The 15,545-nt window shown below is 40.3% G+C and overlaps 2 protein-coding genes across 4 annotated transcripts in view; both read right to left on the reverse strand.

Moving 5' to 3' along the window:
• Window positions 1-8,907, reverse strand: part of LOC102777661 (focal adhesion kinase 1-like) — a 75,575-nt gene extending 66,668 nt beyond the window's left edge. Inside the window, exon 1 of one of the 2 annotated variants that reach the window (XM_087848006.1) lies at window positions 8,704-8,907. Coding sequence is in view for 1 of the 2 variants with exons in the window: in XM_087848004.1 (XP_087704130.1) it covers window positions 7,009-7,045 (37 nt within the window). In the remaining variant the exon portion in view is untranslated. Of the gene's footprint in view, window positions 1-7,008; window positions 7,112-8,703 lie in introns of those variants that run through there. The other variant, XM_087848004.1, reaches the window with a different exon arrangement.
• A 2,684-nt stretch (window positions 8,908-11,591) lies between these two features.
• LOC102791243 (protein NDRG1-like) lies at window positions 11,592-15,144 on the reverse strand. 2 transcript variants are annotated; one of them, XM_006795882.3, is made up of 11 exons: window positions 15,058-15,144; window positions 14,644-14,764; window positions 14,450-14,512; window positions 14,299-14,359; window positions 13,991-14,077; window positions 13,765-13,821; window positions 13,409-13,575; window positions 13,129-13,228; window positions 12,957-12,992; window positions 12,827-12,878; window positions 11,592-12,527 (listed from the first exon to the last, which is right to left on the reverse strand). In XM_006795882.3, exons 1-11 carry the CDS (start codon window positions 15,119-15,121, stop codon window positions 12,301-12,303), a joined length of 1,035 nt encoding a protein of 344 aa, XP_006795945.3. In that variant the 5' UTR covers window positions 15,122-15,144; the 3' UTR covers window positions 11,592-12,300. The 2 variants fall into 2 exon arrangements, with proteins under 2 accessions (XP_006795945.3, XP_087703809.1); XM_087847683.1 differs by having other exon boundaries at window positions 13,409-13,571; window positions 13,761-13,821.
• Window positions 15,145-15,545: the final 401 nt, after the last annotated feature.

Here is a 15,545-nt window from a genome sequence, read left to right on the forward strand (position 1 = left end):
GCTATACAGTGGCAGAAGGTGTATGCTTTGGTAGCCTCAGGAATACTTTTTGTGGATTATGTAGATCTTTTGGCTTCATCAGACATCTACCTCTGGCTCACACTGGGGTAGTTTGCAGTCGAGTGTGAAATGGTGGGAAGGAGAGTTAGCACCTCCAAGTCTCGAGCCACGGTTTTCAGCCAGGAAGGGCGTAGAGTTCCCTTTCCAGGTCAAAGAGCTGCTCTCCCAAATGGAGAAGTTTCTTGGGGTCTCTTTCACAAGTGAGAGGAGAGTGGAGTGGGAGACTGACAGATGGATCGGTGTGGATTGGCAGCGATGCAGATGCTTTACTAATCTGCCGTGGTGAAGACAGAGCTGGGCGTAAAAGTAAAGCTGTCGATTTATCGGTCTATGTTCCCTGACCTCACCTACGGCCACAAGTTCTAGGTAGAGACTGAAAGAATGAGATTAGGGACACAGGCGGTAAAAATGAGCTTCTGCTGAAATAACGTTGTGCTCTCCCTTTAGGACAAGGTAGGGGATTTAATCATTTGGGAGGGGCTCCGTGAAGAACCGCTTCTTTTCCACATCGGGGCATCTGAATAGGGCATCACAGATGAGGTGTTTTCGGCATGTCCTATTAAAAGGAGTCTCTCATACAGTTCTAGGACAGACTCTCGGCTGGCTTGAGAACACCTCAATGTCCTCCTGCGCTTGTCACCAGTTAAAGGGCAGAAAATAGGATGGATGGATGGATACCGTGTAATAACTTACCGTGGATTCCAATAAGTTACATTTTATGGTGTGTTTTTATTACTTCTCGTTGGTTCACTGATGCTCAGAGTATGCTCTACCACTTTACACACAGCAATTTCCTGTAAACACATAATCCTGTTTGTTCCTGCCAGAGCTGAGTCCAAAGCGCTGGCTACAAGTAGCATGCTGTTACAAAAAGCAGCACAACTCCAATCCTGGCATTATTCTCCGCTCTACCTCACACCGAGTGTAATATTCAATACCGATAAATGCAACATGGAGGATTGTCGGCAATTTAAAGCTAGAACTGGCAGTACATTCAGCAAAGAACGCCAAAGGATTAAGGATGTATCGAAATGTTTCTTGACATTTAAAAATATACATCAAAGAGTAATATCCCAAACCGCCACTGCTCTTTAAAATGTGATAAATACAGCTGCACCTATTTTAAACATTTACCGTATGCATGGCAACATTAGTACAACACAGACACAAAACATCTTCATATGTAGTTCAAGAGACTTGTCTTTGTCATGAGAAATGATTTAAATCCAAATCAAACTTTTTAAATCCACAAATAATGTCCCCAGACTAGAGCCTGTTAGAGATGATACATCTGTCAATAGAACCGCTGAAGACATTTTCAGTCGCATAAACACACTTTAGCGCTTCTCCTTCCTACTCTGTCATATTTGCTCCCTCATGCTCTTGGCCGCTATTCTTTTGTTTTCCCACTCAGAGTGAAAAGGCTATTGCCTCTAGCTGTAAATCGCAGAGGCTACACCAGTTGACACCATGCTAAGGGCATTGCACAACTCCATTCTCATCATGAAAACAACAACAGCCTTTTGCACTGATCAGCCTGTCAGAACACAGTACAACAGAATAGCAGGGAACAGAACTGAGTGCAGCATCAGAGCAGTCACCACAGTGGCAGCTAAGGCTTTAATGAGGTAGTTGTCCCTGTACGTAGCAGCTATAATTAAAAAAAAAAGGTTTATTGCAGTATTGAGACCACAAGGAAGGGAAGTTCTCATTTACACCAGAGCAGTTCTTCACATCTGGATTTTTAATGTTAAGCAGAAAAAATGAAGATTTGCTGATGTCACAAAGCTTAAGTTTTCTTCACCTGAAACACTTGTGTAACCTTTATAGCCTACTCACAGTACACAGACCAACAGAAGCCAGAGTAGTTTCAGTATAGTGTTTTATGTATTCACCTAATCAGCAATATATAGCTGGTTCTATAGATCTCTCTGTTCCCCATCAGGAAGGTCATCGAGTGTTAGAAATAAGAAGAAGAAAAAGCTGCCAAATTAATCAGCCCCTTGTGAATAAGGTAGCAGCCAAAAGTAAGCAGCTAATATGTTCACTGCTACACTTTCCAGTGCAGTCGCACGAACTCAATTCAGCAGAAGAATCAAAAAAATTCTTAGGACTTTATTTCATTACATTTTTACCGCTATAACATTAGAGAAGAAAAACAAAAATAAGAACCTGAAGATATTACAACTTAAACTGAAATGGACCTTTAAAGAACTACGTATTAGGTATATCCTGTCAGTAGTAGGTTGGATTCCTTTTACTTTTTAATTTAGAATTGCCTGAATTCTTCATTGCATCCAACAAGGCGCTGAAAACATTCCTCTGAGATTTTGGCCGCATTGGCACGACATCATCAGATGGTAACCGTACACCTGTTGGCTGCACATCCACGATAGGAATGTCCCGTTCCACCACATTGCAAAGATGCTCCAGATAGGCCATTTGGAAACATTTGAGAATTCTTTGTCTTGTTCAAGAAACCAGTCTGAGATTATCTGAGCATTATGACATGCTGTGTTACACTGCTGGAGGTATCCATCAGATGATGGGCACAGTGTGGTCATAAAGAGGTGGACATGGCGAGCAGCGATATCCAGGTAGGCTGTAGTTTTTGCTCCAAGGCTACCAAAGTGAGCCAAGAAAATATTTTCAAACAACTCACACAGTGGATCAATGCCTGTTGGTCGATCATTCATGCATCACAGCAAAAATCAAGACTCCTCAGATCAGACAATGTTTTTATAATTATCCGTTTTCCAATTTTGGTGAATCTGTGCAACGGTAACCTCAATTCATAGGTTACTTCGGCTGGTGTGGTCATCTGCTGCTGAAGCTAATCTGTATCTACGTTTGATGTGTTGTGTAAAAAACCATGCCATGTTCAAAGTCACTTAAAATCACTTTTCTTCCTCATTCTGAGGCTCAATTTGAACTTCAGCAGGTCATCTTCACCATGCCTAAATGTGCTAACTTACTTCTATCTGATTGGCTAATTAGTTATTTCTATTAACTAGAAGTTGAACAGGTGTACCTAATAAAGTGACTGGTGAGGCAGGTTTATTTTTTGAAACCAGTCAGCGCCTTGTGAAGTTGGATCACGTCTTCTCTCTGGCTGAACAAATTAATGATTAAATGTCAGATCACATTATTTTCTTTATTTAAAGAGTAAATGTTTTTGACTTCATATCAAATCTGTGATTTTACGAGGCACGTGTGCAGTATGCACCCTCAGATACCCACTTTATTCCCCCCTGTTCTTGCAGGTTTTCCACCGATTTAATAGATTTATAGTTTCTTCCGTTTATAAGCCATTTTATGGCTCTACCTCAGTGTGCAGTACACTGCCCCAAAGTTAACATTTATAAACACATTAAACCAAACCACAGCAGCACCGGGGTCTAGCAGAACCTTCTCATCTTAGAATACTTTCAGGAACTGAGAAAAAGGGATTAGTTACCCAAAACGTTTGATCTAATATATGTATTACATAAAATACCTCCCAATCCATTTACTCTATTAAAAAAAAAATACTGTCTAGCATTAAATAGACCTATGAGCCAAGAACCTTCACAGCCAAGGTGACCGGTCACAGATGACTATATCAAACCTAGTTTCAAAAGACTTGAGGTTCATTTCATTTTCTTACACAAGCTTATAAGTGGAAACATTAGTCAGACAGAAAAAACAATCTGTAATGTCAATGGCATACCTTTTTTTATCTGTTCTATAAATATATATTTGCTAATCATCTCACACCTTTTTATACAAGTCACTGTGAGGTGAAGGACTTGACTTTTAACATATTATAACGTAGCAGTCTGGACTTATTCTGGACTGAACACAGATATGGATATTAACTGACTGTCATGGAGCTTGCAAAGAAAAGCATCTGGACTTCTTTAAGTTACTTGAAGATGTTTCACCTCTCATCCGAGAAGCTTCTTCAGTTCTAAGGTCAAATGGTGGAGAGTCCCAGATATAAACCCAGTGGGAGTATCCCCCCACAGAGGGACAAAAGGACCCCCTGATGATCCTCTAATCGCCTGAGCCAAGGTGTGAAACTGGGTGTGGGTCCCAATCAGCCAGAGTTTCGGGTGAGTTCACTCACAATGAACTCACCCGATGACCTGGATGACTGAGAACCTTCACAGACAAACTGACTGTCATGTAATTCTTTCTAAAATGTTCAGTTTGATTTCCCATTTAGTCTTTGCCATTTCAGTCTAATACTGCACATGTTTGCAAGACATCCTGATGGCACAGAGTCATGTGAAAGTTTTCACAGTGAAAAAAATAAATACATCCCATGATTTAGTAGTTTGTAGAACTCTTTTACGTTGTTGTGTTGCCCCCCTCTTCTTTACCATGTTACTTCAGTTCCGTTGAGGTTGATTGACATTTGTTTATTTATTTGCATTTGTTTACACCTCTAAGCATTGCAACACCTTAATTCTTTTCTTTTTCAGCCATTGTTATAGATTTTGTGTTGTGTTAGGGATCATTGTCCTTTTGCATGACCCAGTTTCAGGCAAGCTTCAGGTGTCAGTCAGGCAACCTCACATTTGACTTCAGAATACTTGATATACAGAGGAGCTCACGCTCAACTCAATGACTGCAATGTGTCCAGGTGCTGTGGCCGCCATCATCACGACTCCACCGTCTTGTTGACAGTTGCTATGAAGTGTTTGTTCTAAAATGGTGTGTTTCTGTGTCGCCAAACATGGTGCTGTGCACTATGGCCAAACATCTACAGAAGTCTTGTAGTTTGCTCAGATGCAACTTTGCAAACCGATGCTGTGCTGCCATGTTCTTTTTAGTGAGAAGCGGCTTTCTGCTTGCAACCCTTTCAAACAGGCCATACTTGTTCAGCAAACTGAGAACTAACCAGCTATGGCAAAAAAAGAAAGAAATGAAAAATCACAATCACTTTGTTAATAATGATAGGTAATGGATTTTGGAATAACGTAACTGTTAGACTTTTTTTGTGTGTGAAAATATCTTCACAGTGGACCTTCTTGAATTTGAAAAATATTCATGTGGATTGATCTAAACCTGCCACAGTGAGCCTGAGTTTAGGTGGGGGCAAAAGCCACGGCTGTACAGGAAAGGAATGTGTTGTATTTACAACAAAACAAATGTACGACTGCAAAACAGGACGCAGAAGAAACAGGAATTTTATCTTCATTATAATTATTCTTGTTTGTATAATGTTAGGAAGGAAAAACTGTAATTAAAAAATAATTATCTAAATAATTACCTATTAATTACCTAAAGAAAAGCGCTGTCAGATACATGCGAGAGTCAGATGCACTGTGCATACATTTCCTTAGAAGAGGCTTTAAAACTATGAAAGCTAAACAGCAAAATTATGTTAGAATGAGGCCCTGAAATTGATTTGAACGTCTCACAGGCAGTCAGTGCTGACCCACATGGAATAACTTAAGCAAAACAGCGAGCTGTGGATGCAAATAAGGGCAGACTGATGGTGACACATGAGCGCTCGCTTCCAGTCATACAGTCACTGATCTTTCAAGATAGCCTCCTTCTGTATTACCTGAAAATATGGCAACAACTTCAACAAACCAACTGTAACAGTGTTCTCCAAGATTTGTAGCAGAAACTAAACGTCTATCTGGCTACAGTTAAGCATATTGTATATCCTATGACCTCATGTTTAATCTGTCACTTTACAAACTTGGAAAGTTTATGGATAGCTGCTTCAGCTAAGGAAACGTTTAAAGCAAAAGCTACTTTTTATTTGTGATTGTAAGCGTAAAAAATATGACACAAGCCATCAGGTATCTTAGTTATAGTTATTGGCGCAATAGCAGAAAACATTGCCTGGGGCACAGGATGGGTGTTGGAGCTCGAAGTGTCCTGGAATTCAATGCAGCACAATAAAGTAACCACATTTAAGGCAAGACATGAGACAACACAACTTAACTGAGATCATAAGCTGGAGTTTTACATCCTTTATAGATTCTACGGGTGTGTTTTATATGTAAGCTAATATGGCAGACACAAACACACTGAATTCCCTTTTTTCTATAGGCGTAGGGACAATCTGATTTTCAGCTATAAAGGCAATATGAAAAACTGTTCAGCTACTTACAGTCCTCTGAACAAGAAAAAAGGGACATTTGATAGCTGTGGGCAGTTGTTGTACAAAACAAGAAATCTGATGTTTAACTCTTTGCAAGTATAACCAAATGTGGCTGAACAAAGAAGACTACACGCTTGGACTCCAATATGCTTTTTAAACCACCTTAAAAAGCTGTCTGTATGAATAAAGACTTAGATACAGTTTTAACTTAGGAAAAGCCTGTTAGGATTTAAAAAAGAAAAAAAAAAGTCAGGGTTACATGTGATCATCTCGCTAAGAGTTAAACCTACTCCTGTTTAGCTTTTGGCTTTCATTGACATAGGTGCCAGTTCCTCTAAACTATGAGAGCAATGATTAGGAACTATAACCACAGCAGTTTTTGTTATAACCGAACGTCAATCTGAGGGGGTTTCAGAGTTGTTCCCAAGAAAAGTTTAAATACGCTTAGTGCAGACAGGACAGAGCACAGTCACGCTATGATTCATAAGTTATGTCGAGTCAGCAAAATAAGAAAAAGACTTTTTAATTTAGGCTTAAAGCTACAAACAAGCAGATCTCTGCCACTTAATCTAAAAAAGATGAGAAGGAACCAACCAGGTTTAACAAATAAAACACAATGGGCCGACACCTTATCAGTCCCCTAATCTTGTTTGTTTGTGTTCCACTCTTTACCTGTCTGTGAGGTTTTTCACATGCAACTGCTTGCACAGCGGTGCACAGAACAAATTCCTTTCCAGCTTTCTGCCTGCCAGACCCTCTCTACCTGCCTCGCACAGAGCACACACCGGTCCAATCAACGCCAAGAAGATTCACAAAGCCATCAGTATAAACGCACACATACATACCTCCATTGGTGCAACCCAAGAAATCCCAGAACTGCATGTTGGCAGTCAGTACGCAGAGACCCGGTCCACCGCTAAATCATGAATGTCCGTGCGTTCCTCTCCCCTCTCTCTGCACTTCCTAGTTGTACTGTATGCTGTCACTTATAGGAGAGTGAAAACACCCGCCCACTGAATGTTTAGGACTGACACACCTGGGGGGCTGAGTTTCATTTCCAAACTGTTGCCTCCTCCTTCTGAATGCTTGATTCTCATTCTTTCCCCAACTAACTCTCCCATCATATCTCACCATTCTGCCTGTCGAATTTGTGAGACCCACCATCACTAAAGAAAGGGATAAGGGAAAAAAATCAATCCAATATCCGAATTGTTGTTTCCCCATTCATGCATCTTCATCTCAATGGAAGTAACAAGAGAAAAGGTGAGGAAACCAAGCAGCAGACACGAAAACAAAGCCATTCCTTTCCCTTTCAAGCATCACTTCTACAAATAAAAACTCATGCACGATCATCACGTGTGCACAATTTTTCAGAATAATGAAAAATGTGTTTGATATGCAGTCAAAAACAGAGAAGTGAAAAAAAACATCAACTGCTGCACTGGTGGGATGTGCACTCGAGCAAACATTAATGAGTGCTTTAATAGTATCTACACAGAAAGGCATCCGCTGGAAGGGAAATTGTACCAGAAACTGACATTTCTTGATAATTCACTAAGAAAAAAAAAGTGGTCATATCCCTTTTTCAGGAGAGAAGTATATTCCATGTCAAGCATGGTTATTTTGTCCATGATCACATCATAATATCTGCGAACACACTTTGGTTTCCTGACCCAGTGGTTTTTGCTGCTAGAGGATGTTTGCAGGGATGTGATCTGGGGTAACAGCCACATAAAGGGAGGAAACAAGACGGCAAAGCATCAGGAAAACAGACATCTGTAGGAGACAAGTCAGGGCAGCTTGGATTCAAAAAACCCTGAAATCAAAAAAGCAAATAACTGACAAACCCTCAACCACAGAGCTGCTGGGCACTAAGCTGTGAACCAGGTTTAATTCTGTCAGGTTTACCATTATGCATAAATTTCTGTTTAATCCCATCAAGCACGCTCACGAATGATTTGTGGCCCTAAAAAACACACAAAAAACCCCACAGGATCTGCTCAAATATTAATCCATTTCAATCGGCCTAGTTCAGTGATCAGTGTGCAATATTGAGGTTGACAAGGCAGCAAACAGCCCCCAAAACACTTGAGACATTCAGGTTTAACTAAAGGCTGTCTCCCCCTTTTGTCTCCAAACCATTGCCTGCAAAAGATAAGTCTCAGTGTGAGCCACTTACTGCTCAACAAAACACAGCTGTTTTGCAAAGGCGTTGTTACTCCGCATGACAGAAATCCTGCCTGGTTTGGACCTTTGCACCCACCGGAGAAACACACAGGGGTGGTTTCGGCCACTGCACCACTGTCTGTCTGTTAGGAATACAAATTACTCCGCCGTGTATACGACTTGTAATTCACATCAGCTAATTCACTCTAAACCCTCATGCCAGCTCCTGAAAACACACCCACACCTAAGTGCATTGTCGTTAACCCCCATTGTCTGTGTGTGTGTGTGTATGTTACCCCCTTTAATGCTAAGCTAGCTAAGCTAACCCAGGGCTATTCCCACTCAGTTCGCCCCCAAGAGAGATCAATACTCACCCGCTTCAGCCCTGGAGCCCGACCGCACCTACTTTCCGTAACCGGACACCTTATCCAGCCAGAGCGTCTGAATTTTATTAGCACATCCACTGATAATAGGAACCGGCTAGATGGATGTCTCTGCGCTCCAGGTCCCTCTCCCCCGTCTGTTTTTGTCCACAACAGCGCCGTGCCCGGTAGTCGGTGTCCACTGACGCTAACTGTTAGCACTGCTGCTGCCTCTGCTGCTGCTGCTGGAGGAGCCTGATCCTTTACAACATGGCTGCAGCTGGCAGGGCTCATTGACAGGAGGAGAGGGGCCCTACGTGTCCACGCCTGCATCAAGGGACCCCAAATCTTTCTGCATATGAGATCCAGATTTTGGAGTACTACACTATCCCCCTATTTATTTTGTCACATGAAGAAAAAAATGGCACAGGAGAGTAAAACCGCCTTATATTGTACACTAATCTTGGGGTCTTAAAAATCCACACATTTAACATATTATGGTGGTATTTTATTGTTTTACGTATTTATGACCAGTTAAAAAGGACGTTCTGTAGTGCCGTGGAGGGAAATCTATTTTGAGCCCATATTTTTGCCATATTAAGGAGAAAACACATTATGTTCTGAGGTTTTGATTCTTTCTTGCAGTTGGTTCTAGTTAATAGGACATCCAAACAATAGCACTTCATGAAATTACTGTATATATGGTTTCTGACAGGCTCTATTTTAGACATAAACATTAGAAATCAAACACAGAGTCCTCGCCAAATCTGGCTAAAGTATGTTCACACACTGAAGTACACCTTTATTTGATTTTAAGATTTAAGAGGTGCATGTGTCTGTGTGTGTGTCGGGAGGGACTCTCAGAGCAGGATGAAGTAAAGCTGTCATTGCCACTATCAAACTGCAACACCGTGTGTCTGTAACCGTGCGTCTTTGCTTCTTCACTGAATGAAAAGATGTACAGTGAGTTTCACAAATGTATGTCAGTGCTGATGAAAGCTTTAAGTATTTTGTATTTTCATAGTGGAACACACTACACAGAGGAACAGTAAAATAAAGGACACAGCGAACCTACAGCTGTGCTAGAGCTCATGTTTAAATGAAATCTTAAGAGATTTATGTCATACATTATTCATCATTGCTTTATGATGTAAGGCAAACAAAAGAGGTCTTGAAATAAAGATCCCCCCCCCCCCCCCCCCACACACACACACAATTATTGACTTTGATGCTGGCTGCTTTGTTTTCCTCTAACTGTGTATCTCCACTGTCTCGCAGCCAGAGCCCAAAACAATCCATCTACTCACACAGCTCCCCCCCTCCTCACACATACAGTCCCACCTACACATCTACTACATTCATGCATGCAGCCAGCTTATGCCCATGCAAACACACATTCATGCAGACACATTCTAGATACAGAGATTATTTTTATCCATGCACACGTGTGATGCAAATTATGATGCAAGAGACGGTGACACTTGGATTAACTCACAATGCCGTGATTACGTGGCAGCGCAGCCCACGTGTGCACGTCACACACCTTGGCATCTACTGGGACAAAAACATTGTGCTTAATCTAAAATGAATTGTAAGAAGGTTAAGGCTTTGTATAATTGACTGGTTTCAGGAAAAAAAACCTGCTGCAGTGGCCAAATAAATGCATCTATATTGTATAAAATATTTGGCTTGTAAAATAAGATTTAAAAGGGTTGTTTAAAAAGAATCACATTTAAAACTGTGTCCAATTCTTTCCAGCTTCCCCTCTTATTCACTTTAGCTCTGCTATTTTTCCTTGGCACATAATTTCTTGTGTAAACAATAAAAAATACCCCCCCCCCCCCCCCCCCCAAAAAAAAAAAAAAAAAAAACCCAAAACAAAACAAAAACAAAACAACAAAACAAAAACAAAACCCCAGCCATAACACTGAATTGAAGAGTAATGTTAAAACCCGAGTATGTGATGAAGGATGACTCTATGTGACTGATTTCAATGCAGCTCTTTTAGACAGTACAGTCTGTTAGGATTGCGTGTGGCTGCATAAACCTGAGTGGTGCCTGACTGCAGATGATATCAGAGGAAAAGAGGAGGTACAGGCTTCCATCTAGTGGTACATTTGAAGAAGCGCTATATAAATTATCATGAGTTTTTAGGATTTATTACAACCTTATAAATATCTTGTTATTTAGGCAACAAGCTGAATCACAGAAAAGACACATTTGGCATCAAAGGCACTCTTTTTTGTAACACATGCAATTTAAAATCCCCTCCAGTGTCTTTTTGTACTTAAATAGAGCAGCTTAGGTACCTAGAATTGCACATAGACAGTATTATCAGATTCTTGGTGAGGGATTTAAAAAGTACAAAATAAACTTGTCTTGTCAAAACTCGCCATGTAACTCGAGCTCAGACTGGATGTTTGTGACTCAGTTGTGTTATCACAAAAGTCACTAGGCTCACTTCTTTCTGTTTCCACACTCTCAGCTTTTTGCAGGCACAAACTTGTGACGTTCAGATTCAACCACCATGATTAATCAGATTTCAAGCTGCATTTTTTTTAGTAGTAGTCCTAAAGAGCAGTAAATAGGATTATAGTAACAGTTACCCTGAAATGCACCTGATGCTGTGAACAGTGATTCTTTACATAAATAGTCGACAGAGTGCAATATTTTATCAGAAATTGTATTGATTGTTGGTATCTGGCTGTACTTATTTCTGTTTTTGTATTTAGGGATTTTAATGTAATATTTTATAGTGTGCTTAGAGAAATAATTATTCACTGACACCACAAAAAATGTTTCAATTGTGCTTTAATATTATAAATATAAAGTGCTAAACAAATATAAAGTGCTTTAATGTTTGAACTTAATGTAAAACTTCTTACTAAAGCGTTAGCATTTTGTGAACTACAGTGAATATTCATGGTATTTTCCAATAGTTAATAATACACTGCTGTCATAGCTGCATATAATCAACACACATTCCTGGTAATAAACATGCAACTGTTGCACCAGCTAATCCATATTTCTACATCTTTATTATCTCTATAGTGAATACACTTCAAGTTTTAGTGAATACATTCAGATTGTATGAACCTCTCATGCACTGTATTTGATAATAAATATCAGTAAATAAGGAACTCTTATCCAAACCAGGGACGCCTGCAGCAGAAATTGTGGTAAAAGGTCAGTGTCAGAGGGAACACTCATGAACAGAGACACGAATAGAGACAGAGTGAAATGGATGAAGGTAAAGAAAGTGAAATTGAAGAACAAAGAGACAGAGACATGTAATAATAGTTCAGTGCAGTATACAGAGAAAGAGGCTTAGGAAATGAAAATGAAGTATGAGTGACTAGGAAGAGAGTAGAGTAGTGAAGGTTTAAGAACACACAGAGTGGAAATTTGAGAGAGAGAATGGGGGGGATGGATAAAGTCACATGGAAGCATATCCTGTGGCCTTTCAGGCAGAGATAGTGCAGATGAAAGGGCATAATTGGAAGATGATGGCCAGAGATGGGAAAGTTAGGAAGACTGTGAGATACACCTGGGTAGTTATGATGAGGTAAAATTTGCATTAAGTGCACGAGGCTTAGAAGTGCCTGTGCTCTAGCATGCCACTTCGGTGGCCTTTGAGACACTCTGGTTCACACTGGAAATACTATCCATGGAAACATCGGTGTGAGAGCGTACACGCTTCTCGCCGTCGCTGTGTGAACTTATTTGGCTACGTTGCAGCTCGTTGGTATGTGCTCGGCTTCGCGGGCCATCCAAGGACATAAGACTTGAACTGGACGTTGTCCGGGAGCGAAGTCTGGTCATGCTGGCACTGGACACTGTAGAGGAAGAAGAGCACAGTCCTTTTATTATACTGTTTGAGCCTTTCAGTGAGCAGTAGTCTCATCCCCCCCACACACACACATTCAGAGGTGGTTCTTGTTAATAAAGTGAGATTTCAGGAAAGTTATATGAATTAATTTTTTGCTCATTGCTATTTCAGAACATTGCCTTGACCTATATAAAATCCAGCTACTAAATTAGTGATTTAATGAAATAAAGACCATCACGAACAGGGAATTGAGATATTGAGTAAAATGCTGTCATCATTAATGGTTGGCGGTTCATTATCACTTACAATATCCCATGCCCTGGATGAAATATTTGAAGGCTTCAATCACTTTGGCTGGCTGTGGAGAGAAAGATCATAACTATTAGGAGAGAATTTACATTATTCTCAAAGCAGCCAGTAAAATATGTTTTCACACCTGATCCACTTGAGGAAGCCCTCCGCAGTCCGACATCTAGAGGAGGACGAATGAGAAAGAAATATGCACGATTCACTCTAAGGTTATGAACTTATCAGCACCACAGTTTTAAATAAAATACATCAGATATTGCACGTGTGTTTATTTTTGAGTCAACCAGTTATCCAGTTACCTTAAGCAGTGTGGTTTTGGTGGGGTTGAGCTTAGAGTTGCAGTCCACCACAGCATCCACAGCTGGAGAATTATCTCCTACAATGAGCAGAGTGGAGCACCTACACACCAACAGGAAGATGAAACAGTCAGAGAGACTAAACATATGGTCGGGATTGACTTGGCCTGTTGCAAAGATGCAAGCCTGTGACGGGCAAATGACAGAATTAAAAGAGGTGATTTTGTAGAAGGGTCATTAAATAAGTAAAAGATTCTGTATGAAGACTAATGGTTTTACTAACTTGAGAGTCCTGACGTTGATGTTTCCTCCAGGAACGGGTCTTTCCACCTCAAGAGCGTTGCGGTGGTTGTAGGAGCGGAAGAACTGATTGACATTGGCCTGGTTCATTGTTGTTGTGATGCGGTGGCGGTATGTGGCGATGAGGTCGTGATTGGTCAGGATTTCTTCCTATAAGTCGGAGACAGATGTTCTGTATTTAGCAGTTGCTGTGTATATATCTTAAGTCATCTTCATATTTTAATTTAAATAAATATATTTAATATATATTATGTATTACTTCATCTTATGATGAGCATTTCAGTTTTTCTTCTGAGGCTAACTAAAATTAAACACTGTAGAAAAGGCTTGACAACTTGCCTTTCCAAACAAGTGTGCGATGATAGTGTCTGGTAGAGTCTGGGTCCATCCAGTGAGCTGTAACACAGTTTCACCAGGTGAAGCGACCTTCATTTAGTAATCTTTAATGCATTGACATTAGGGCTATTTAAGAACAATTGAAAAAGGGAACAATGAAAAAATGTTTCATTGCAGCCGCTGTAAAAATGAATCAAATTTAGCTTGTATCTGACTACATATTGTGTACCTTGGTTGCAAAAGTATCCATTAAGCCTTCAGCACTGGGGTTGATATTGATCAGAACCAATCCATCCACCAAATCAGGGTGATTCAGCTGCATGCACAGATGAAAAGATCTGACTCTGTTAGTCTACATCAGCCACAAAAGAATTTAAAGTACTCCCAACATCTCCGATTCAAGACATGTCTGACTGTATCTTTGTAACTTGACTCGAAGAGCAAAGATCCGCATAGAGAAGCCCAGAAGATCAACAACAAAAATGGCAAACTGTGCATAAAATCTGCTTTATTTATTTTTAAAAGATTCAGACTCACAGCAAATCTAGCCAGGATGTATGCTCCCGCTCCCACTCCCAAACCAATTACACTACGCAACCTGCAAAACACACAGCCAAAGATTAACTGGTCCAGATTTAAATCAGAGGTGAATCCAAGTAAACTCTAAGGAGTGTCAGGTCTGTCTTACCCAAAGTGTTTGAGGACAGACGGCAGTGCTTCAGACAGTTGGTCCATGGTAGGGTAGGTGTTACTGAGGGGTCAAAAGTCAGTTTTCCCATCAGCATTCACGGGATCTCATATCAAGTAATTTTACAATCCCATTATTAATTCTTAAAATACACATGTGGTGTGAGAAATGGGTAACAAAGACCATCTACTAACCCAGCAGGCAGAGTTTTGGCTGCCTCATGCTGTCCTGGGGCTTCAACGTGACAAACAGGAAAATGTCTGATGATTTCGTACATGTCCTGATGGTTGAACAGAGTCTCAAAACAGGACTTGTCTGCGGCAAGAAAACACAAAAATGGTTAAGCAGTAAACATTTTAAATATAAGAAAAAATAAGAAGACAAGTAAACAATTTGTAGACACTTTAGAAAGTGTGAAACAGGCCCTTACACGATAAAGCCAACATGCTGTGGTCCAGATACAAAAATAGATTAGAAATGGAAACATGTTTGGACATCATTGCTCCAGGGATTTCCACCTTCATTTCATTCTTTGGTATTTAGATCTATTCTATTTATTTAGAGGATATAGAGATGACAAAAACTGTATTGCTGGGGCTGCTACTTACGGTTCAGTCCAACATCATGAAAGGTCAGGATGGCAGGGTGATTTCCCTTTAGTGTCCCGGTCATGATACAATGGACATTCCCATACTGAGTCTCTACATGCTCCTCCTGAAACAAAGCATAAATGCATCAAAGAAGAGTCCAAATCTGGAACTAGTATTCTGTATAAGTTACCCACAAATTAAAACATGTTAAATATAGCCAGGATCTCCTCAAAGTGCTTTACTAGTATAGCCTAAAAGCAAATGATATCAATATAAAAGTCATTAAATTTGCACTGCAATCGCAGCAGATTTACCCCTAACCTCTTAAAACCTGAGCTCTTGTTTTGGCATGCATGGGATGCAACAGATCTGTGTTGAGCAGAATGAGGTATAATTTGCAGAAAAGCAAACAGGGTCTCAAGAAGTTGAGGTTATCCAAATTTCACTATGATACTCACAGTGATTTGGGGGTTGAAGACAGAGTCACAGTCATTCTCCTCCAGAAC

The sequence above is a fragment of the Neolamprologus brichardi genome, chromosome 11 (genome assembly GCF_056152115.1).
Source record: "Neolamprologus brichardi isolate AB-2024 chromosome 11, ASM5615211v1, whole genome shotgun sequence".
Taxonomy (NCBI): Eukaryota; Metazoa; Chordata; class Actinopteri; order Cichliformes; family Cichlidae; genus Neolamprologus; species Neolamprologus brichardi.